The sequence below is a fragment of the Heptranchias perlo genome, chromosome 22 (assembly GCF_035084215.1).
Source record: "Heptranchias perlo isolate sHepPer1 chromosome 22, sHepPer1.hap1, whole genome shotgun sequence".
Taxonomy (NCBI): domain Eukaryota; kingdom Metazoa; phylum Chordata; class Chondrichthyes; order Hexanchiformes; family Hexanchidae; genus Heptranchias; species Heptranchias perlo.
In genome coordinates this window covers 15,209,226-15,234,556 of record NC_090346.1, presented here as the reverse complement: position 1 = coordinate 15,234,556, position 25,331 = coordinate 15,209,226, and the positions used below count along the sequence as shown (strand labels likewise).

Sequence of the window (25,331 nt, the reverse complement as noted above, 5' to 3'; positions counted from 1 at the left end):
AGATTGAGACCTCCACAGATAATGCTAAGGGTGAAGTTGTGTGCTGTTGTTCATAGGCACCACCCCAATTTAATGGGAGAATTGTTAAATTGACTTTGAAATCATTTTTTCAATCAATTTTCTCCACTGCTGAAGGTGCTGATCAATTTGATGTACAGGTTCCACACACAATCACCAGCATTCCGTGCCTCATCCAAATGGCTATTTTAAAAGTTGGAGCATAAACAGGAAGTGTCAGCTTTTTGACTATGGAAGGCATCACAGCTAAGCTCAACCTGTTGTCATCTGACATGCATAAAGGTTGTTTCAAGCAAGGGTAATTAGGAATAGAGATAAGGAGCACAACCCTGGCTGATTTACCCTTCCCTAAGGGGCACTGAGGCCAATTGTAACAACCATACTGCTGCCCTTGCTCCTCATCATCATAGCTTGTCACTCCAAAATTGCAGCCAGGATCAAGTGTCATTTATCTTGAATTGTTCCTTAGGCGTACAGGGTGTTGACGGGGGTACCACGTCAGGCAGAGTTCAAGTATTTGCCTGAGCTCTCCATATTCACATCTGGGGTCATTTCTCTGCTGCCACTTGGTCATATTATCACCAGTCTTTTCCATCCCAGCGCTCGCTCAATTTAGGGTACACCAGTGTTTTCATTCAAGGTCAGTGTTTGGAAGGAATTATTCTGAAGAAACCAATTCTCCAAGATCATCAGCACTTTCCGCCATTTTGTTACTCACTACTGGTACTTTAGGGTAAGGGATTTTCAGTGGCAAAGCTCTTTCTGGACACCAGCTTCTTTGGTGATGGATTGTGTCCATGCAGTGGGTGTCTAGGATTATACATCTGTTTTCCTCTCCATTTTACTGAGGGCATGCCACCTCATTGATGGTGGCTCAATCCCCACAAAGCAATGTAGAGACAGTGTCAGACTCAGTTTCAAAGTCCCTGTGATCCTACAGGATTGATTGCGTTCAGTATCAGTGTTATGTGCATTGCTCGAGCATGACCATACTTGGGCACAGTACTCCAAAATGGAGTGTTTTGGGGTCAACTCCCCATTTTGTGTTGGAAAACAAAGTTCCTGGAGTTCAGTCTCTTTTTCAGCTTCTTGATATGCTCTTTGAATGTCAGTGTTCAGTCTAATGTGACTCTAAGTGAGGTCTTTATGTGACAACCACCTTGGACTGTTTATCTGCGTTGTCACCATGCAAGAGTGTAAAGCTCAAGTATCTATTTCTGTGCCCTCTTCCTGAAGTGTAGTAACAGTTCATTAGATATACTATCGAGTCCAGCTGCCTTCCACATTTCAGCTTCTTAATGTTGAGCTGCTCATTATGAATTTTGCTGTCTCTGAGGAGTAAATGGAGTTCCTGCTTTACTTGTTTTGTTTTGCGCTGTGCATTGTGGGCTGGTTTGCCATTTAGAATGAGCTGGTATGTGCCTTGGTTAGGAGAGACTGCAGCAATGAACTTTGGTTGTTATCCATCAGGTTTCAGCTTGCGACTGATGGCCCGTGCTTTTTTGCTGTTGTGGCACAGATTTGTTGTTTCATTCAGCTTCCTCCAGCGGTCACATCGTTCATTTCCAATCTCCCTCATGAGCATTTCCCCAAATGTAATGGCTTCTTCGCCAAAAGGATCCGAGTCAAACAGTTTTGAATATCTCTTATACTGTTGGCTTGTTTGTTCTGAAAGCCCAGGTGTGTGTGTATATATATAGAATTACATGAAATTAATAGAATTTACAACACAGAAACAGGTCATTCGGTCCAACTAGTCTATGCCAGTGTTTATACTCCACACGAGCCTCCTCCCACCCTGCTTTGTCTCACCTTATCAGCATAACCTTCTATTCCTTTCTTCCTCATATACTTATCTAGCTTCCCCTTAAATGCATCTAGGCTATTTGCCTCAACTACTTCATGTGGTAGCAAGCTCCACATTCTAACCACTCTCTGGGTAAAGAAGTTTCACCTGAATTCCTTATTGGATTTATTAGTGACTATCTTATATTTATGACCCCTAGTTTTGGACTGTAAATATAATATATATAGACATATATAATGTCCAACATCCCTTGGGGATGTACTTTTGGGCAGTCTTCCAAACCAGTGAGACAAATTCTCATGTGTTGAAGTAATATTACAAATGGACTCCTCCAATTCAGAGGTCAGCCTGTCTGAAGTTGAATCTCACAGGCATTTTGTTTTCCTGGGTTGAACTGCAGCCCTTGTTGTCACTTGCAAAGGTCTATGCTGGAATCTTGGGATCACTGTCATGACCTCCCTTCTGAAGTTGCCTGTACTTCCAGTTGAAGTATCTATAGAAGGTCTTGTGACTGTAGAAATGGGCCATGAGAAGGTATGGTTTTCCTGGCAGGGGAAAGTCGCTTGGGAATGCAAACTGTTCTCCTGGGGGTTTGTAAATAGAAACTACTACTATTTGGTTATGTTCAACCATGATAAGTTCCATTGTACCATAGTGTTTCATAGCAGTGTTTTTCATGAGACTTTTGTCACATAAAAGTATAGTGCTGCCTTGGATGTTGCTTTCGTGTTGCAGCAATGTACATGCCAGGGATGTTTGGTGCTATTGTTTCTCTGTGTATTTTGCAAACACATAGGGGGGAATTTTAAACCCCCACCCCCCACCCCAAGAGGGAAACCGGACCCCAACCCGCCACGAGCGCGCCTACTTCCAGTTTAACCGGGTTGGGGGTGGTCGAGTATCTTGCTCTCAAGAGGCGGGTCAGTAATTTAAATATATTAATGAGGCTGTGTGTTTCAGATTTTAGCAGCCTTTTAGAATTAACGGCTGACTCCCCAACCCCCTGCGATCTCCAGGCTGACCCACAATCTCTTCTCCCCCAGCTTTCTCTCTCCCCTCTCCCCCGCAGTCTCTCTCCCCTCCGTGATCTCTTCCCCCTTCCGCGATCTCTCTTCCCCCTTCCGCGATCTCTCTTCCCCCTTCCGCGATCTCTCTTCCCCCTTCCGCGATCTCTCTTCCCCCTTCCGCGATCTCGCTTCCCCCTTCCGCGATCTCGCTTCCCCCTTCCGCGATCTCGCTTCCCCCTTCCGCGATCTCGCTTCCCCCTTCCGCGATCTCGCTTCCCCCTTCCGCGATCTCGCTTCCCCCTTCCGCGATCTCGCTTCCCCCTTCCGCGATCTCGCTTCCCCCTTCCGCGATCTCGCTTCCCCCTTCCGCGATCTCGCTTCCCCCTTCCGCGATCTCGCTTCCCCCTTCCGCGATCTCGCTTCCCCCTTCCGCGATCTCGCTTCCCCCTTCCGCGATCTCGCTTCCCCCTTCCGCGATCTCGCTTCCCCCTTCCGCGATCTCGCTTCCCCCTTCCGCGATCTCGCTTCCCCCTTCCGCGATCTCGCTTCCCCCTTCCGCGATCTCGCTTCCCCCTTCCGCGATCTCGCTTCCCCCTTCCGCGATCTCGCTTCCCCCTTCCGCGATCTCGCTTCCCCCTTCCGCGATCTCGCTTCCCCCTTCCTCTTCTCCAGTACCTGGCTGCAGCCTTATGCTGCAGGCCTTCCTGCCCGACAGCCAGCCAGTCTCTCAACCTGGCCGGGAAACGGAGGAAAAAATTCCAATGAGGTGCTGCTGTTAACTTCATTGGACCTCTGTGTTCCCCACATTTCCGGGTTTCCCAGCTGCTACAAGTCCCCCCCAGCTCCTTCCCCACAAATATCAGGGCCAAAATGTCTACTGCCAGATACAATGTTGTTCTCTGCAGAGAATCCCTTCATGTTGAAACTGACAATTTTGAATGTTGTCTTTGGCCGAGGCCCTGAAGAGGACTGTTTATGCCAACCTCGACATCTATATCTACATCTACATCTTCTATTGCGGTCTCAGTGCATATTGTCAGATTTGGCCTCTCCCATGGTTAGTTACAATGGGAGAATAACAGGGTCACAGGTATCTGAATCAACCCCTGTTGCCCTTGCTGAGATCAACTAACTCCGAACAGACCAGAAACATTTAGATAAGCATAATTTAATAGGACAAAGTCAGCATGGCTTTATGAAGGGGAAGTCATGTCTGACAAATTTGCTTGAGTTCTTCGAGGATATAACGTATAGGGTGGATAAAGGGGAACCAGTGGACATAGTGTATTTAGACTTCCAGAAGGCATTCGACAAGGTGCCACATAAAAGATTATTACTTAAGATAAAAAATCACGGGATTGGGGGTAATATTCTGGCATGGGTGGAGGATTGGTTATCGAACAGGAAGCAGAGAGTTGGGATAAATGGTTCATTTTCGGACTGGTAACCAGTGGTGTTCCACAGGGGTCGGTGCTGCGTCCCCAACTCTTTACAATCTATATTAACGATTTGGAGGAGGGGACCGAGTGCAACATATCAAAATTTGCAGATGATACAAAGATGGGAGGGAAAGTAGAGAGTGAGGAGGACATAAAAAACCTGCAAGGGGATATAGACAGGCTGGGTGAGTGGGCGGAGATTTGGCAGATGCAATATAATATTGGAAAATGTGAGGTTATGCACTTTGGCAGGAAAAATCAGAGAGCAAGTTATTTTCTTAATGGCGAGAGACTGGAAAGTACTGCAGTACAAAGGGATCTGGGGGTCCTAGTGCAAGAAAATCAAAAAGTTGGTATGCAGGTGCAGCAGGTGATCAAGAAAGCCAACGGAATGTTGGCTTTTATTGCTCGGGGGATAGAATATAAAAACAAGGAGGTATTGCTGCAGTTATATAAGGTATTGGTGAGACCGCACCTGGAATACTGCATACAGTTTTGGTCTCCATACTTAAGAAAAGACATACTTGCTCTTGAGGCAGTACAAAGAAGGTTCACTCGGTTAATCCCGGGGATGAGGGGGCGGACATATGAGGAGAGGTTGAGTAGATTGGGACTCTACTCATTGGAGTTCAGAAGAATGAGAGGCGATCTTATTGAAACATATAAGATTGTGAAGGGTCTTGATCGGGTGGATGCAGTAAGGATGTTCCCAAAGATGGGTGAAACTAGAACTAGGGGGCATAATCTTAGAATAAGGGGCTGCTCTTTCAAAACTGAGATGAGGAGAAACTTCTTCACTCAGAGGGTGGTAGGTCTGTGGAATTTGCTGCCCCAGGAAGCTGTGGAAGCTACATCATTAGATAAATTTAAAACAGAAATCGACAGTTTCCTAGAAGTAAAGGGAATTAGGGGTTATGGGGAGCGGGCAGGAAATTGGACATGAAGCTGAGTTCGGATCGGTCAATGCCCTGTGGGTGGTGGAGAGGGCCCAGGGGCTGTGTGGCCGGGTCCTGCTTCGACTTCTTGTGTTCTTTAGATTTGTGGTTGGGATCAGATCAGCCATGATCTTATTGAATGGCGGAGCAGGCTCGAGGGGCCGATTGGCCTACTCCTGCTCCAATTTCTTATGTTCTTATGTTCTTAAATCGAACCTGGGACTTATTAGTCTGGATGATTCAGCTCCACGCTGACTTTATCAATTTAGCCACCAGGAAGGCTGCAAAACAAATCTTAAAGAAACTACTCACCTTCTCATTAGTTCTCTTCCAAAAGCAGCCAGCTACGAAGACCACTGCAATTGGTGGTGTCAGGTAGGAGGTGATGGACTGGATGTACATGAAGAGCCGGCCACCTTGGCTCATTTGCACCAGAGGAATCCACAAAACAGACACCACCACCAGGACCAGCACAAACACCCTGCAACAAATGGAAAATCACGTTTTAATTACACAGAAGCCTCGCCTGTACTGAATGCTAATTGCTTCATGGCAGAACCTTGTGAAGACTTGCCACATTCTGCATTTGTTTTCCATCAGCATGCTGACTCTTGCTGGGGTACAGCTCCTGCATACAGCCTGGCACCCCATGCAGTCTAGAGAACAAACCTAGGACATTCCCACCCTTTATGGCTGAGTTCCATACCATCTGTTATTTCTGACCTGACATTTTCTTTTCAGAGAGAAAAGATTGCAAGATAGGTGGAGATGAAGAAGGCTATTTAGCTCATTCGCCATCCTCCTGTCTTCCTAGTACATCATCTAATTTAAATGCCTTGTCAACTCACTACAGGTTTTGATGTGTAAAATATTTGCCAACATTGTCCTAAATTTGCCCTTCACTGTGAATGAGTTCAAGCGTATCACTTTGCACTTCTCTGTGTTAAATTTCATCTGCCATGTGTCCACCCATTCTACCAGCCTGTCTATATCCTCTTGAAGTCTATCACTATCCTCCTCACTGTTTACTACACTTCCAAGTTTTGTGTCATCTGCAAATTTTGAAATTGTGCCCTGTACACCCAGCAGTGGTCCCAGCACCGACCCCTGGGGGACGCCGCTGTATACTTCCCACCAGTCCGAAAAACAACCGTTCACCATTTCTCTCTATTTCCTTCACTTAGCCAATTTCATATCCATGCTGCCACTGCCCCCTTTTATGGGCTTTAATTTTGCCGACAAGCCTATTATGTGGCACTTTATCAAACACCTTTTGAAAGTCCAAATACACAACATCAACCACATTGTCCTCATCAACCCTTTCTGTTACCTCATCAAAAAACTCAATCAAGTTAGTTAAACATGACTGCCTTTAACAAACCTGTGCTGGCTTTCCTTTATTAATCCACACTTGTCCAAGTGACTATTAACTTTGACCCGGATTATCATTTCTAAAAGCTTCCCCTCCATCAAGGTTAAACTGACTGGCCTGTAGTTGCTGGGTTTATCCTTACACATTTTTTGAACAAGGGTGTAAGATTTACAATTCTCCAGTCCTATCACACCACCCCTGTACCTAAGGATGTTTGGAAGACTATGGTCAGTACCTCTGCAATTTCCACCCTTACTTCCCTCAACAACTTAGGATGCATCCCATCCAGACCGGGTGACTTACCTACTTTAAGTACAGCTAGCCTTTCTAGTACTTCCTCTATCAATTTTTTGCCCATCCAGTATCTCAGCTACCTCCCCTTTTACTGAGACTCTGGCAGCATCTTCTTCCTTGGTGAAGACAGATGCAAAGTACTCATTTAGTACCTCAGCCATGCCCTCTGCCTTCATGCATAGATCTCCTTTTTGGTCCCTAATCAGCCCCACCCCTCCTTTTTGCCCGTTTAATATTTATATGCCTATAGAAGGCTTTGGATTCCCTTTTATGTTTGATGCCAGTCTATTCTCATACTCTCTCTTTGCCCCTCTTATTTCCTTTTTCACTTCCGCTCTGGACTTTCATTATTCAGCCTGGTTCTCACTTGTATTATCATCCTGACATCTGTCATATGCTCCTTTTTTCTGCTTCATCTTAGTCTCTCTCTCTTTCGTCATCCAGGGAGCTCTGGCTTTGGTTGCCCTATCTTTCCCCCTCATGGGAATGTACCTAGACTGTACCCAAACCATCTCCTCTTTAAAGGCTGCCCATTGTTCGATTACAGTTTTGCCTGCCAATCTTTGATTCCAATTTATCCGGGCCAGATCCGTTCTCAACCCAGTGAAATTAGCTCTCCTCCAATTAAGTATTTTTACTCCAGGTTGCTCCTTGTCCTTTTCCATAACTAATCTAAACCTTATGATTCTGTGATCACTGTTCCCTAAATCTTCCCCCACTGGCACTTGATCCACATGACCCACCTCATTCCCCAGAACCAGATCCAGCAATGCCTCCTTCCTCTTTGGGCCAGAAACATACTGATCAAGGAAGTTCTCTGAACACACTTCGGAAATTCCTCCCCCTCTTTGCCCTTTACACTATTACTATCCCAGTGTGCATTAGGATAGTTGAAGTCCCCCATTATCACTGCTCTATAGTTCTTGCACCTCTTTGTAATTTCCATGCAAATTTGCTCCTCTATATCCTTCCCACTAATTGGTGGTCTGTAGAATACCCCCAGTAGTGTGATGGCACCTCCTTTGTTTCTTTAATCTAACCAAATAGATTCTGTCCTTAACCATCCAGGACATCCTCCCTCTCCAGCACTGCAATATTCTCTTTAATCAATACTGCCACCCCACCGCCCCCCCCCCCCCCCCCCGCTTCTTTTTTTCCTTCCCTATCTTTCTTAAACTCCTTGTATCCAGGAATATTTAGTAAACAATCCTGCTCACCACTATCGCCGCTACATCATATTCCCATGTGGCTATTTGCGCCTGCAGCTCACCAACCTTATTTACCAAGCTTCGTACATTTACACACATGCACTCTAAATCTATCTTAGACTTCCTCGTATTCTCCCTTAGTCTGATCCCCCCCTTATACTATATGATTTTGTACCCTATTGCTACCTGTCTCTCCCAATCCTTTGTGCATCTTGTTTCTTCTTTCCAATGCTACATCCTGGTGCCCAGTCCCTGCCAAACTAGTTTAAACCCTCCCTCGTAGCACTGGTGAACCTCCCCGCGAAGACATTGGTCCCAGCTCTGTTGAGGTGCAACCCTTCCATCTTCCTCCTGCCCCAGAATTGGTCCCAATGCCCCAAGAATCTGAAGCCCTCCCTCCTGCACCATGTCTCTAGCCATGCATTAACCTGCCTTATTTTCCTATTTCTGTACTCACTAGCGCGTTTAGTGACTCTGCCCTATTATTTTTTGAGGCGGTAACAAAGGGGTCGATGAGGGTAACGCGTTTGATGTAGCGTACATGGATTTAGCAAGGCTTTTGACAAGGTCCCGCATGGCAGACTGGTCAAAAAAGTAAAAGCCCATGGGATCCAAGGGAAAGTGGCTAGTTGGATCCAAAATTGGCTCAGTGGCAGGAAGCAAAGGGTAATGGTTGACGGGTATTTTTGTGACTGGAAGGCTGTTTCTAGTGGGGTTCCGCAAGGCTCAGTACTAGGTCCCTTGCTTTTTGTGGTATATATTAATGATTTGGACTTGAATATGGGGGGCTTGATCAAGAAGTTTGCAGATGATACAAAAATTGGCAGTGTGGTTGATAGTGAGGAGGAAAGCTGTAGACTGCAGGAAGATATCAATGGACTGGTCAGGTGGGCAGAAAAGTGGCAAATGGAATTCAATCCAGAGAAGTGTGAGGTAATGCATTTGGGGAGGGCAAACAAGGCAAGGGAGTACACAATAAATGGTAGGATACTGAGAAGTGTAGAGGAATAAAGGGACCTTGGAGTGCATGTCCACAGATCCCTGAAGGTAGCAGGACAGGTAGATAAAGTGGTCGAAAAGGCATGTGGAATACTTTCCTTCATTAGCCGAGATATAGAATATAAGAGCAGGGAGGTTATGCTAGAACTGTATAAAACATTGGTGAGGCCACAGCTTGTGTACTGTATACAGCTCTGGTCACCACATTACAGGAAAGATGTAATTGCACTAGAGAGGGTACAGAGGAGATTTCCGAGGATGTTGCCAGGACTAGAGAATTTTAACTATGAGGAAAGATTGGATAGGCTGGGGTTGTTTTCTTTGGAACAAAGGAGGCTGAGGGGAGATTTAATTGAGGTGTATAAAATTATGACGGGACTAGATAGAGTGGATAAGGAGGACCTATTTCCCTTAGCAGAGGGGTCAGTGACCAGGGGGCATAGAGTCAAAGTAATTGGTAGAAGGATTAGATGGGAGCTGAGGAGAAATTTTTTCAACCAGAGGGTGATGGGGGTCTGGAACTCACTGCCTGAAAGGGTGGTAGAGGCAGAAACCCTCAACTCATTTAAAAAGTACTTGGATGTGCATCAGAAATGCTGTAACCTACAGGGCTACGGACCAAGTGCTGGAAAGTGGGATTAGGCTAGATAGATCTTTTTCGGTCGGCATGGACACGATGAGCCAAAAGGCCTCCTTCTGTGCCATAAATTTCTGTGATTCTATGATTCTACTTTACATACCTGTACAGATCCCAGAAGGTCTCTTTTCGAGACTGAAACGCGCTAGTTTATTAAGTCACTCCAAATAGGTCTTCCCACTGACATTGTGATTCAGTGTCATTCATCTCCTCTGCCTCTAGAGCTGGATGTGTTGTTATGTTGAGATGGTCAAAACTGTACAGAGTATTCCAGGTTCAGCTAGGCAAGGGTACTATAGAGCTTCAGTGTGATCTCTAGAAATTTGAACTCATCTGATTTAACTCAGTATTCTATTTACTTTATTGTGATCTCACACTGTTTGGACATGGTGAACAACATATTGAGCTACAGGGGGCAGCTTCCTGCAGAAGATACTGTGATTGTGTATTAAGAGGGGCTCATTCTGAACATGTACAGGCAATAGGTTCTTCCCAGATAACTTAGATTTCAACGTGTCAGGCGTGTTTACACCAATGACTCCTACCAATCACCTTAATAATCTGTCCATGTTTGGAGGTGACTATGATAGTAGTACACTGGAGAGAGGCCTGTAAGTGTGGCAGTAGTTGAAGATTTACCGAAAAACGACAGGTATGTTCACTGCAGCTCAGGGTTTATAACCTTACCAAGTTTTAGTTCCTCTTTGAGATGTATGAAAGAAACAACTTGAATTTACGTAACATCGCATCACGACCTCAGAATGTCCCAAAATGCTTTACAATCAATAGATTATTTTTTGAAGTGCAAATCACTGTTTTAACGCAGCAGCCAATTTACGCACAGTATGTTCCTGCAAACAGCAAATGAGTAAATGACCAGATAATCTGTTTTTGGTGTTGGCAGGACAGGATACCTTTGGGAGAGCCTCCTGCTTTTCTTTGAATAGTGCAGTGGGAACCTTTAGTTCACTTCAACAGGAGATGGGGGCCTCGTTGAATGTTCAGTCTGAAAGATAGCACCTCTGATAATGCAGCACTCAGTAAAGTGTCAGCCTGGATTATGTGCTGAAATTTCTTTTGGAGTTTGACCCCACAATCTTCCGTGGTGAAGGTACTACCAATTGAGCCAAGCGGACACCAAATTGGTACACATGTTAATGTGCTTTTTATGCATATGAGAAGCATATGCATTTAAGCGGAAGCTCGATAAACATGAGCCTCCTCCCTCCCTATTTCATCTAACCCTATCAGTATATCCTTCTATTCCTTTCTCCCTCATACCAGCATGGACCTGTTGGGCCGAATGGCCTGCTTCTGTGCTGTATATTCTCTGTAATTCTATGTAATAGCAGATTGAGTATTATACAATTAAAGACCAAAATGGATTCTACTACTGCACAGTTTTGACGGAGCAGCATTGCACAGACCTGTTTCTATTTGTGGGAGATGGAAGGCATCTGTCTGCCACCACCCGCTCTCTCTATAGCCAGCCTGTGTTATCATAGAATCTTACAACACAGAAGGAGGCCATTCGGCCCGTCATGCCTGTACTGGCTCTTTGAAAGAGCTGCCAACTTAGTCTCACACCCCAGCTTTTCCCCCATAACCCTGTAAATTAGTTGCCTCCAAGTACATGTCCAATTGCCTTTTGAAAGTTCCTATGGAATCTGATTCCTCCACCCTTTCCGGTCGTGCATTCCAAATTTTAACAACCTTCTGTGTGAAAAAAAATCTCTTCATTCCCCTCTAGATCTTTTGCCAATTATTTTAAGTCTATGCCGTCTGGTTACCAATCCACTTGCCAGAGGAAACAGTTTCTCCCTACTGAAGTCCCTCATCCCTGGTATTATCCTGGTAAACCTCCTCTGTACCCTCTCCAAGACCTTCACATCCTTCCTAAAGTGTGGTGCCCAGAATTGTACACAATACTCCAGCTGAGGCCTAACCAATGATTTGTAAAGGTTTAGCGTAACTTCCTTGTTTTTGTATTCAATGCCCCTATTTACAAAGCCAAGTATCCTATAAACTTTCTTATCAACTTGCCCTGCCACCTTCAAAGATTTGTGAATATGCACACCCAGGCCCTTCTGCTCTTGCACCCCTCTCAAAATAGTACCATTTAGATTATACTGCCTCTCCGTGTTGTTCCTCCCAAAGTACATCACTTCACACTTGTTACATTAAATTGCATCTGCCATATGTCTGCCCATTTCACCAGTCTGTCTATGTCCTCCTGAAGTCTGCTACTAACCTCCTCACTGTTTACTACATTGCCAAGTTTTATATCATCTGCAGACTTTGAAATTGTACTCCCTATACCCAAGTCCAGGTCGTTTATATATAACAAGAAAAGCAATGGTCCTAATGCCGACCCCTGGGGGACCCCACTGCATACTTCTCTCTAGTCAGAAAAACATCCGCTCACCACTATTCTCTGCCTCCTATCCCGTAGCCAATTGCGTACCCAAGTTACCACCGTCCCTTCAACCCCATGTGGTTCTATTTTCCAAATAAGTCTGTTATGTGATATTTTATCAACTACCTTTTGAAAGTCCATATATACAATATCTTCTGCTACTTCATCAAAGAACTCAATCAGGTTAGTCAGACACGATTTGCCTTTAACAAATCTGTGCTGGCTGTCCCTTATCAACCCATCCTTCTCCAAGTGAGAATTAATTTTGTCCTTGACAGTGGTCTCCAGTAGTTTTCCCACCACTGACGATAGATTGATTGGCCTGTAGTAACCAGGTTTATCCCTCTCCCCTTTTTTGAATGGGGTGTAACATTTGCAATCTTACAGTCCTCTGGCACCACTCCCGTATCCAAGGAGGATTGAAAGATTATGCTCAGAACTTCTGCTATCTCCACCCATACTTCCCTCAGCAACCTAGGATGCATCCCATCTGGACTGGGTGACTTGTTAACTTTGAGTGATGCCAATCTATTTAACACCTCCTTTCTATCTATTTTTATCCTATCCAATATCTCTACTCCCTCCACCTCTACTGCGACATTAACTTCATCCTCTTCTTTTGTGAAGACAGATGCAAAGTACTCATTAATCACACCCTCTGCCTCCACAAGAAGATTTCTTTCTTTGTCACTAATTGGCCCCACCAATCCTTTAACTATCCTTTTACTTCTTATATGTTTATAAAAGATTTTTGGGTTCCCTTTTATATTACCCACTAATCTTTTCTCATATTCTCTCTTTGCTCTTCTTATATCCTTTTTCAATTCCCCCCTGCACTCTCTGTACTCTGCCTGGCTTTCTTCAGTATTCTGTACTTGACATTTATCATTAACCTTTTCCTGTTTTATTTTAACCTGTTTCCTTTGCCATCCAGGGAGCTCTAGCTTTGGATGCTCTACCTTTCCTCCTTATGGGAATATGCTTGGTTTGGTCCTCAACTATCTCCGCCTTGCAGGCCTGCCATTGCTCATTTACTGTTTTCTTGGCCAATCTCTGTTTCCAATCCACCTGTGCTAGATCCCTTCTCAAATCGTTGAAATTGGCTCTTTCCAGTTGGGTATTTTCACTGTTGATTTTTCTTTGTCCTTTTCTGTAACTACTTGAAACCCAATTATATTATGATCACTATTAGCCAGATGATCTTCCCACTGAAACACACTCCACTTGCCCTACTTCTGATTACCACCTCCTGCTGATTACCACCTACCGTCCTCCCTCAGCTGATGAATCAGTCCTCCTTCATGTTGAACACCACTTGAAGGAAGCGCTGAGGGTAGCAAGGGCACAGAATGTACTCTGGGTGGGGGATGGTTTCCAAGCAATCATTTCAGTGGACTTCTGACAAAACCATTGTTTTCTTTAGTTTTGTAACCTTCTGAAAACTTGTTTACATTTGTAATTGCAGTTTGCGAGACTCCTCCCTCTTCCCCGCAATATAATTTGTAGTTTGCCCTGGCTGCACTTTTAGTTCACGGATTAATGTGCAAAATCTGTGCGTTGTTCTGAAAATTCTGTTTGAGTTCTTATCAATTTGTTCCTGGGCCTCTGCTTGGAGATGCTTCCAGTACTAATGTGTAATTGGAGACGTGAGAGAGAGAGACTCACATGTGCGCACACACTCGCACTCACACTCACGCAGTGTGTACAAGCCTCAACCCGCTGCAGTAAAGTGGATTGGTCAGAGAGTAACTGCCCCTAGGAAGGCCCCAATTGGATTTTACTGAATCATCAGCGTGAGCTAAAAATACAGATATGGGGCATTCTTTGTGATTCTGAGAAGCAGAACCAATCCCAAAGTGCTGACTTATATGGGAGTTCCATTTTTTTTAAACGTGTCAAATTAAATAGGAAACTATATAGTTATGTATGAGCTGTCTTCAGAATATTTGCAAAATTTAATTTAAAAAATGAGGATGAGTTATGTTTTCAGGGTGATTTAATAATCCTCAGAATATGTTCATCAATACCAAGAATGATGTCAAGAAAGCGTATTGAACTTTTTCTCTCCTCCTATCCTGAAGGTGCCAACTCTTGCTGTGGTACATTTCCACAGGCATAAAAGCTTCACCCAACTGGCCATTCCCATTGTCAAAGCAGAGTCCATGGACTCTTTTAAAAAGGAATTAGATGGTTACTTGAAAAGGGGCAATATTCAAGAGTGTAGAAGAGTATGCCAGGAGCAGCACCAAGCGTACCTAAAAATGAGGTGTCAACCTGGTGAAGCTACAACTTAGGACTACATGCATGCTAAGCAGCAGCAGCAACATGCTATATAGACAGAGCTAAGCGATTCCACAACCAACGGATCAGATCAAAGCTCTGCAGTCATGAATGGTGGTGAACAATTAAACAACTAACTGGAGGAGGAGGCTCTATAAACATCCACATCCTCAATGATGGCAAAGTTCAGCTGGTGAGTGCAAAAGACAAGGCTGAAGCGTTTGCAACCATCTTCAGCCAAAAGTGCCGAGCGGATGATCCATCTCTGCCTCCTCCCGATATCCCCACCATCACAGAAGCCAGTCTTCAGCCAATTCGATTCACTCCACGTGATATCAAGAAACGGCTGAGTGCACGGGATACCACAAAGGCGATGGGCCCCGACAACATCCTGGCTGTAGTGCTGAAGACTTGTGCTCCAGAACTAGCCAAACTGTTCCAGTACAGCTACAATACTGGCATCTACCCGACAACGTGGAAAATTGCCCAGGTATGTCCTGTCCACAAAAAGCAGGACAAATCCAATCCGGCCAATTACCGCCCCATCAGTCTACTCTCAATCATCAGCAAAGTGATCGAGGGTGCCGTCGACAGTGCTATCAAGCGGCACTTACTCACCAATAACCTGCTCACCGATGCTCAGTTTGGGTTCCGCCAGGACCACTCTGCTTCAGACCTCATTACAGCCTTGGTCCAAACATGGACAAAAGAGCTGAATTCCAGAGGTGAGGTGAGAGTAACTGCCCTTGACATCAAGGCAGCATTTGACCGAGTGTGGCACCAAGGAGCCTCAGTAAAATTGAAGTCAATGTGAATCAGGGGGGAAACTCTCCAGTGGCTGGAGTCATACCTAGCACAAAGGAAGATGGTAGTGGTTGTTGGAGGCCAAGCATCTCAGCCCCAGGGCATTGCTGCAGGAGTTCCTCAGGGCAGTGTCCTAGGGCCAACCATCTTCAGCTGCTTCATCAATGACCTTCCCTCCATCATAAGGTCAGAAATGGGGATGTTCGCTGATGATTGCAGTATTCAGTTCCATTCGCAACCCCTCAAATAATGAAGCAGTCCGAGCCCGCATGCAGCAAGACCTGGACAACATCCAGGCTTGGGCTGCTAAATGACAAGTAACATTTGTGCCAGACAAGTGCCAGGCAATGACCATCTCTAACAAGAGAGAGTCCAACCACCTCCCCTTGACATTCAACGGCATTGCCATCGCCAAATCCCCACCATCAACATCCTGGGGGTCACCATTGACCAGAACCTTAACTGGACCAGCCATATAAAAACTGTGGCTACAAGAGCAGGTCAGAGGCTGGGTATTCTGCGGCGAGTGCCTCACCTCCTGACTCCCCAAAGCCTTTCCACCATCTACAAGGCACAAATCAGGAGTGTGATGGAATACTCTCCACTTGCCTGGATGAGTGCAGCTCCAACAACACTCAAGAAGCTCGACACCATCCAGGACAAAGCAGCCCGCTTGATTGGCACCCCATCCACCACCCTAAACATTCACTCCCTTCACCACCGGCGCACAGTGGCCACAGGATGCACTGCAGCAACTCGCCAAGGCTTCTTCGACAGCACCTCCCACACCCGCGACCTCTACCACCTAGAAGGATAAGAGCAGCAGGCACATGGGAACACCACCACCTGCACCTTCCCCTCCAAGTCACACACCATCCTGACTTGGAAATATATCACCGTTCCTTCATCGTCGCTGGGTCAAAATCCTGGAACTCCCTTCCTAACAGCACCGTGGGAGAACCTTCACCACACAGACTGCAGCGCTTCAAGACGGGGGCTCACCACCACCTTCTCAAGGGCAATTAGGGATGGGCAATAAATGCCGGCCTCGCCAGTGACGCCCTCATCCCATGAACGAATAAAAAAAAACTTTCTTCTCCAGAACTAGATCCAGCACAGCTTCTAGCCTCATTGAGATAGAAACATTCTGATTAAGAAAGTTCTTCTATACACATTTTAGGAATTATTCACCCTCCTTGCCCTTCACACTTTTTTTCCCAGTCTATATTAGGGTAATTGAAGTCTTTTTTCCTTCCCTATCCCTCCTGAATACATTGTAGCCAGGAATGATTAGTTCCCACTGCTGCCCATGTTTAAGCTATGCCTCTGTTATAACCACTATATCATAACCCCATGTGGCAACTTGTGCCTGCAGCTCATCAAACTTATTTGTAACACTCCTCGCATTAACACACGGGCATTCCAACACCTTGCTCATCTGTTTCGCTTTTCTCCTCCATCCAATACCTGCTCTTCTACACTATTCTTTATTCTGTTCCTGTTTGTCACTCCTAGTTTTCTATGCACATTGTCTCTCCTCTCTATTGCTATATCCTGGATCCCCTCCCCCTGCGAAATTACTTTAAATCCTCCCCCACAGCATCAGTTAAGCTCCCCATGAGGACATTGCACAGGTCCAGCTTGTACAGGTCTCCCCCGCCCCACAATGGGTCCCAATGCCCCAGGAATCTGATGTCCTCCCTCCTACACCACTTCTCCAGCCACCCATTCACCTGCACTGTCTTCCTGTTTCTGTACTCACTAGCACGTAGCACTCAGAGTAATCCAGAGATTACCACCTTTGTTGTCCTGTTCTTTAATCTTTATCGTAGCTCCTGAAACTCTGCCTGTAGGACTTCAAACCTTTTCCTACCCATGTCATTGGTTCCAACATGGACCACGACTTCTGGCTGTTCCTTTCCCCCTTGCAGAATATCCTGATCCATTCAGTGATATCCTCTCAGCAGATTCCTGCACTGCCTGCCTGTTCCTCCTAGTCTGTCGGGTGGTCACCCACTCCTCTCCCTCCTTCTGAACTCTCTGTAGCTGTGGGGTGACCACCTCCTGAAATGTGCTATCCACAAAACTCTCAGCTTCCCGTATGCACCGCAGTGATGCCAGCCACCCCTCAAGATCTGAAACTCTGAGCTCGAGCTTGAGCAGTTGGCGGCACTTCCTGCATATGTGGTTTTCCAGGACACATATAGTGTTCTGGAGTTCCCACATGGCACAGTATGTGCATGTGATAGGCCCCAGCTGTTATAAGGCTGGTTCTGTGTGAACTTACCTGGATGTTTTTGACTTATTTTACTCTGGATTGGGCCGTCCTGTGGTAGTGACTGGTTACTGTAACTGTTCCTTGTTTTGTGCCATCTTGCGATCAAAGTTGACTCTTAAAGCAGGGATCCAACTCCCATGATTCTCCCGGTGCCATTCTGATTAGCCATGCAGAAATTCCCAGGAGCAGACTGATGAAAGCTTGGTTTTGTCTTCCTCTCTGTGGGCAGTGCCTGATCTCTACCTGACATCTTCCTACAGTAATGTAGCTGAAATCAGTGTGTCGACTGTTTCGACATAGCACCTGTGGATAATATTACACCTGGCTGATGGGCCACCCTTTTCCTTGTCCTGAGTACTACTGAATCATTTTCCAGAGGTCTGTGGAGGATGCTTAATGAAGAAGAAATGTATGTTTTTTGATTCTTCAAAAGAGAACTTTATCCATACACCATGACCCAACCCAACCATCCCCTTGCGGGGAGTGCTTATAGTAATGTTTTACTTTCCATATATTTCACAGCGATGAAAAACATGCTGATGCTACAATGTACTACTCTTATGCCACACAACAGCAGAACACCATGTGGATCAATGCCACCCAATCCAAGTGTCTTAAAGTTAGGTGATCTCTTCACTTGGGTTCCACAGAGCATAATCCAGCCCTAGCTCAACTCCAGTGATGTATGAAGGATGTCCTTTTGCACAGAGCAAAGACCCTGCAAAGTAGATAATCTTTATATCTTTATATACACTGACATCCTAATGGATCGGAATCTCATTTACACTTCAGGCCAGAGACACAATACATCAAATGTACCTTTCCCATAGCAACACTTTTCAACAGAAAGGCGGCAGTTATACTTCCTCTTATTTTGAACTGACCCAAAATAGCCAGCTCACTATTTTCCTACCTGCCGACAATCATGAGCTCCCACTCAGAGCAGTGAGGTCGGATGTGGTGCCAGACATCCATTGTAAATAATGTACTCGCACTGTTGAAAATTGAAGTGAGGGAGGACATGAGAGCAGCGATCATTACTGACATCATCAGGCCACGCACACCTGCAGTGGAAAAGTGAGAACAAGAATGGGGTCAAACTGAGCTTTGTACTAAATTATATATCATAACAGTGACTGAGTTACAGGGGATGATTTATTGGATAGTTATAAATCTACTAAAATGAGAGACTCAGGAGCCCTCTTCCCATATCAATACTAGCGCCCCACTCCAACTGCTTGCTGGTCTCAGAACCACTAAAAGTGAAAGGCCTCCACCAATTCCCTGGTGATTCCTGAAAATGAGATAATCTGATATCACCATGTCTGAAACAAAACTGGAAGACAATATGTTAGCACACTATTCTGGCCTTGAATCCAGCCCAGACCGATGGAATTAAAATCTTCCCTTCCTGTCAGTTGTAAACATCCTATAACTATTATGAAGAAGACATACTCAAAATGTCAAAACCAGCCTTTTCTCTTTACTGATGCTGACTGATGAGTATATTTCTAGCATTTTCTGTTTCTACATGAAATGAATTTGGATAGTCACAATCCGGTTCTAGTGGATACCAGCCACAGCATAAAAAATCCCATAATTAGGCATTAACCGTCAGGTATAATTAGAGAGACCACGAGGATGGCTGGTATGGGTGATGGATAATGTGACGGTCTGGTATTGATTAAAAGCACATTAATTGATGAAAGATGCCACTCAAAAACTCAAAAAAGAATTCAAGAAATGAACAAATACTGAAGCTCAAAACAGAAGAAAAACTTGTTAGAATAGTGGAGGTGTCCCGGACAGTATCATAGTATTAACCTACTATGGGTACATGTGATTGAGTGTCTGAACTTTATTCTAGGCTGGGGAAAAAACAAACAAATGTGCAGGGCTTTTCTACAACACAGGGGTGGAAGGCCAAAAGGAAAGACACTAAAAAGTAACATCCGACATCCCTTTACATGGTTACCCAGAATGTGATGCATTGCAGGTGTGTGGAGGATGTTGAATAAACAATATTTAATTTTTCCATTTTAGTATCTCAACATCCATTTAACTTGTGAATTTTACTGGTACTCTTTATTTTGTAGATGATTTTGACTGAAGGACTTGTTGGGATACAGCAGGTTTAATAAATGCCAGATACCCTTGCATGGTCTAATGGGAAAAGCACAAAACAATGGATCAAGATAAACTGTCTTAGTGACATTAAATCATCTCTGGAGCTCACAGCTGTGCTTTTCCTCAATGTTTCCACCTGTGCTTTAGTGGTTCCAAGGTGGAGAAAACATGAAGATAGGTTGTGAGGCCGCGTGCCAAATTATTTTCCTCTGCTTCGCCCCCATACGAGACTCAGACCTTTGAGTTTTCTTTCCATTTCCACTTCTACTCTGCCATTCAGAAATAAATTCTGGGTGGAAGAGGCTTTGAATGTTGCAGCAGGGGGAAGGCAGATGTTGGTCAAAGGAAAGCCTCTAGGAATGTTTAGATCATTCTTTGCATTTTTCACTTCTTCCCACCTCTCTAACTACTGATTGATGTTGAGCTAGGCTCATTTAGAGCTATTTATAATCTTTTTCTGGGTTAAAAGAAGAAAGCAGCTGCAACCTTTAAATTTTGCCTTGCACATTTAAGCTGCTGCAGCAGGTAACTGCTGCATTATCACCTGATTTCCTTCCCCACAGCAATGGGCTCCCAAGGAAGAATTGCTGTAGCACTGGGAGCCCATCCTGAATACCTAATTAACCCAGCAAGTTGGACCAGGGCAGGGTTGAAGCAGCAGATGGAGGTCTCAGCCTAACCCACTTCCAGCATCAATCTGGCATTGATAGAAATTTGGCCCATCTACTTTTATTATTTTCCCACTTTAATTTGACAATGTACCTCCAGGCATCAATTCCATTACTAGCATTGGATAGGCGATATCTGTGCAACCAACTGGATTACCACAAACTCTACGACAGGTGTCAGGATCCACACAAGCCACGTGATCTAAAACAAGAATAATAGGTTTTGTGAGTTTCAGAAGAACTCCTGGCTTGGACACCAACCCGTACAGTATTGCTCGAAGATGCTTTCAATATCCATTTGATTACTCCACTTCCACACAGTAAGGGCTATGTAGGGATATCAGTTAATTTTTACAGATGCTACTTCGGAAGACGAACTAAAAATGTAATACCATGTACACTAGCTGCAAGGCTTGAAGGGATCGCTGGGTCGCAGCACGGTCTATAGAGAACCACCTCTTTGAAAAATTAAGAAAACCCTACGAGGTAAGTAATCCTCCTTTTTCATGTGGCATCCTTCACTCTTCACTGGATATTGTTCAAGTTAAACGCGGACAGGGTAAAGCCATTTCAGGAGGTAGAGACCCTATCTGCTACAATGGACCTGCCAAATTAGGGATTATCATGGCTGGTAAGTTCAAGCACTAATGTTTGGTGAAGAAAGATTGCTCTAAGTTTCAGCTTTGCAGATATTATCAATGGACACCTACAGGTATGCCCATAACTTTTCACAGAGCTAAAGTGGTTCCTGCCAGAGAGCTGATATCAATGAAGGATTCAATCCACTAGTCACTTAATAAGCTGCTCCTTGAAGACAGGCTTACCAGAGTTTACAAGTAATTGCCAGAATTAACAAAGGGATTTGGTAAAGTCTGTGTAGAAAGCTCATACTGATGCAAGCATCAAAATAATGGAGCTGACTTTCCTACCCAGATTTACGAAGGGGAAGATAAAAGGAAGCGATTCTTATTACTTGCCCTCACTGATATTAGGACCTAACCTTCGGCAGAAAACTTAATTGTTACATAAAGGCTACTTACTGGGAAAAAGCACACGGCTGATCATGCCTGGAAACACCATTATGAAAATAGGCAAGATTTTCAAGTAGGCTGCAAATAAGGCGCCACCTTTCGCATGAAGAATTGACTTGGCAGCAAGTGTCCTCTGCACAATGACCTGAAATCGATACAATGAAGTAGATAATTTCTTTAGACACCAATAATGCTCCAAATTCAAGATAATTTTCATAGAATTGCATAGAATTTACAGCACAGAAACAGGCCATCGTGTTTACAGTGCCGGTGTTTATGCTCCACACAAGCCTCCTCCTACCTTACTTCATCTCACCCTTTCAACAAATCCTTCTATTCCTTTTTCATGTACTTATCTAGTTTCCCCTTAAATGCATCTATCCTATTCACTTCAACTACTCCATGTGGTAGCGAGTTCCACATCCTCACCACACTCTGAATAAAGAAGTTTCTCCTGAATTCTTATTGGATTTATTAGTGACTATCTTATATTTATGGCCCCTAGTTTTGGACTCCCCACAAGTAGTGTTTTAATTTTCATATATTTCACACTGATGAAAAACAAGCTGATGCCACAATGTACAGCAATCTTATACCACACAACAGCAGAACACTATGTGGATCAATGCCACCCGATGCAAGTGTCTTAATGTTCATAGAATCTTACAGCACAGAATGAGGCCATTCAGCCCATCATTCCTGTGCCACCTCTTTGAAAGATCTGTGCCATTTAGTCTCACACCCCAGTTTTTTCCCCATAACCCTGCAAATTCGTCCTCTTCAAATACTTTTGAAATTTCCTATGGAATCTGCTTCCACCAATCTTTCAGGTAGTGCGTTCCAGATCTTAACAAATCTCTGTGTGATAAGAACCTAAGAACATAAGAAATAGGAACAGGAGCAGGCCATACGGCCCCTCCAGCCTGCTCTGCCATTCAATAAGATCATTGCTGATCTTCGATCTCAACTCCACTTTTCCGCCCGATCCCCATATCTCTTGATTCCCCTAGAGTCCAAAAATCTATCTATCTCAGCCTTGAATATACTCAACAACTGCACATCCACAGCCCTCTGGGGTAGAGAATTCCAAAGATTCACAACCCTCTGAGTGAAGAAATTCCTCTACATCTCAGTCTTAAATGGCCAACCCCTTATCCTGCGACTATGCCCCCTAGTTCTAGACTCTCTAGCCAGGGGAAACAACCTCTCAGCATCTACCCTGTCTAGACCCCTCAGCATCTTATATGTTTCAACGAGATCACCTCTCATTCTTCTAAACTCCAGAGAGTATAGGCCCATTCAACTCAATCTCTCCTCTTAGGACAACCCTCTCATCCCATGAATTAATCTAGTGAACCTTTGTTGCATTGCCTCTAAGGCAAGTATATCCTTCCTTAGATAAGAACACCAAAATTGTACACAGTATTCCAGGTGTGGTCTCAACTAAGCCATGTACAATTGTAGTAAGACTTCCTTACCCTTGTACGCCAACCCCCTTGCAATAAAGGCCAACATGTCATTTGCCTTCCTAATTGCTTGCTGTACCTCTATGTTAACTTTTTGTGTTTCTTGTATGAGGATACCCAAATCTCTCTGAACGCCAACATTTAATAGTTTCTCACCATTTAAAAAAATATTCTGTTTTTCTATTCTTCCTACCAAAGTGAATAACCTCACATTTCCCCACATTATACTCCATCTGCCACCTTCTTGCCCACTCACTTAACCTGTCTATATCCCTTTGCAGACTCTTCGTGGCTTCCTCACAGCTTACTTTCCCACCTAGCTTTGTATCATCAGCAAACTTGGATACATTACACTTGGTCCCTCTATTAATTACAGCCTGCCAACCTGAAAATGACCCGTTTATCCCTACTCTCGGTTTTCTGTCCGTTAACCAATCCTCTGTCCATGCTAATATATTATCCCCACCCCATGAGCCCTTATTTTGCGTAATAACCTTTTATGTGGCACCTTATGGAATGCCTTTTGAAAATCCAAATATACGACATCCACTGGTTCCCCTTTATTTACCCTGCTAGTTACAGCTTCAAAAAATTAATTTGTCAAACACGATTTTCCTTTCATAAAACCATGTTGACTTTGCCTAATCATATTATGATTTTCTAAGTGCCCATTTACTACGTCCTTAATAATGGAGTCCAGCATTTTCCCAACGACTGATGTCAGGCTAACTGGTCTGTAGTTCCCCGTTTTCTCTCTCCCTCCTTTCTTGAATAGCGGGGTTACATTTGCTACCTTCCAATCTGCTGGGACCATTCTAGAATCTAGGGAATTTTGGAAAATCATAACCAATGCATCTACTATCTTTGGAGCCACCTCTTTTAGAACCCTCGGATATTGGCCATCAGATCCAGGGGATTTATTGACTTTTAGTCCCATTAATTTGTCCAGTACTTTTTCTCTACTGATATTAATTACTTTAAGTTCCTCACTCTCATTAGCCCCTTGGTTCCACATTATTTCTGGTATGCTTTTTGTGTCTTCTACTGTGAAGACAGATAGAAATATTTGTTCAACTTCTCTGCCATTTCCTCATTCCCCATTATAATTTCTCCTGTCTCAGCCTCTAAGGGACCAACGTTTACTTTTGCTACTCTCATCCTTTTTACCTACTTGTAGAAGCTCTTACAATCTGTTTTTATATTTCTTGCTGGTTTACTTTCATATTCTATTTTCTCCCTTTTTGTCAATTTTTTGGTCATCCTTTGTTGGTTTCTGGTGAAAACATTTCTCCTCATTTCCCCTCTAGTTCTTTTGCCAATTATTTTAAATCTATGACCTCTGGTTACCGACCCACTTGCCAGAGGAAACAGCTCCTCCAAACTTGCTCTATCAAAACCCCTCATAATTTTGAATACCTCTATTAGGTCTCCCCTTAAAACTCTGCTGTAAGGAGAACAATCCCAGCTTCTCCAATCCCTCCACATAACTGAAGTCCCTCATCCCTGGTATCATCCTGGTAAACCTCCTCTGTACCCTCTCCAAGACCTTCACATCCTTCCTAAAGTGTGGTGCCCAGAATTGTACACAATACTCCAGCTGAGGCCTAACCAATGATTTGTAAAGGTTTAGCATGATTTCCTTGTTTTTGTATTCGATGCCCTTATTTACAAAGTCAAGTATCCCATTCACTTTCATAACCGCCTTATCAACTTGCCCTGCCACCTTCAAAGATTTGTGAATATGCACCCACAAGTCCCTCTGCTCTTCCACCCCCTCAAAATAGTCCCATTTAGATTATACTGCCTCTCCGTGTTGTTCCTCCCAAAGTACATTACTTCACACTTATCCGCATTAAATTGCATCTGCCATGTGTTTGCCCATTTCACCAGTCTGTCTATGTCCTCCTGAAGTCTGCTACTAGCCTCCTCTCTATTTACTACGTTACCAAGTTTTATATAATCCCCACTTTGAAATTGTACTCCCTATACCCAAGTCCAGGTCATTTATATATAACAAGAAAAGCAATGGTCCTAATACCGATCCCTGGGGGACCCCACTGCATACTTCTCTCTAGTCAGAAAAACATCCATTCACCACCACTCTCTGCCTTCTACCCCGTAGCCAATTACGTACCTAAGTTACCACCGTCCCTTTAATCCCATGTGGTTCTATTTTCCGAATAAGTCTGTTATGTGATACTTTATCAACTGCCTTTTGAAAGTCCATATATACATCTACTGCACTACCTTCATCAACCCTCTCTGTTACTTCATCAAAGAACCCAGTCAGGTTAGTCAGACACGATTTGCCTTTAACAAATCTGTGCTCGCTGTCCCTTATCAACCCATGCTTCTCCATGTGAGAATTAATTTTGTCCTTGACAATAGTCTCTAATAATTTTCTCACTACTGACGATAGATTGACTGGCCTTTTTTTTATTCGTTCATGACATATGGGCTTCGCTGGCAAGGCCAGCATTTATTGCCCATCCCTAATTGCCCTTGAGAAGGTGGTGGTGAGCCGCCGCCTTGAACCGCTGCAGTC

General features: G+C 44.2%; 1 protein-coding gene across 1 annotated transcript in view; it reads right to left on the bottom strand.

Annotated features, from left to right (window-relative positions):
- Nucleotides 1–25,331, bottom strand: part of LOC137340509 (sodium/myo-inositol cotransporter 2-like) — a 151,054-nt gene that overhangs the window by 7,074 nt on the left and 118,649 nt on the right. The window contains exons 10-13 of the mRNA XM_068002999.1: nt 21,330–21,465; nt 20,384–20,491; nt 18,408–18,558; nt 5,519–5,687 (exon numbers count right to left, since the gene is read on the bottom strand). Of these exons, the coding sequence (XP_067859100.1) occupies nt 5,519–5,687; nt 18,408–18,558; nt 20,384–20,491; nt 21,330–21,465 (564 nt within the window). The remainder of the gene's footprint in view (nt 1–5,518; nt 5,688–18,407; nt 18,559–20,383; nt 20,492–21,329; nt 21,466–25,331) is intronic.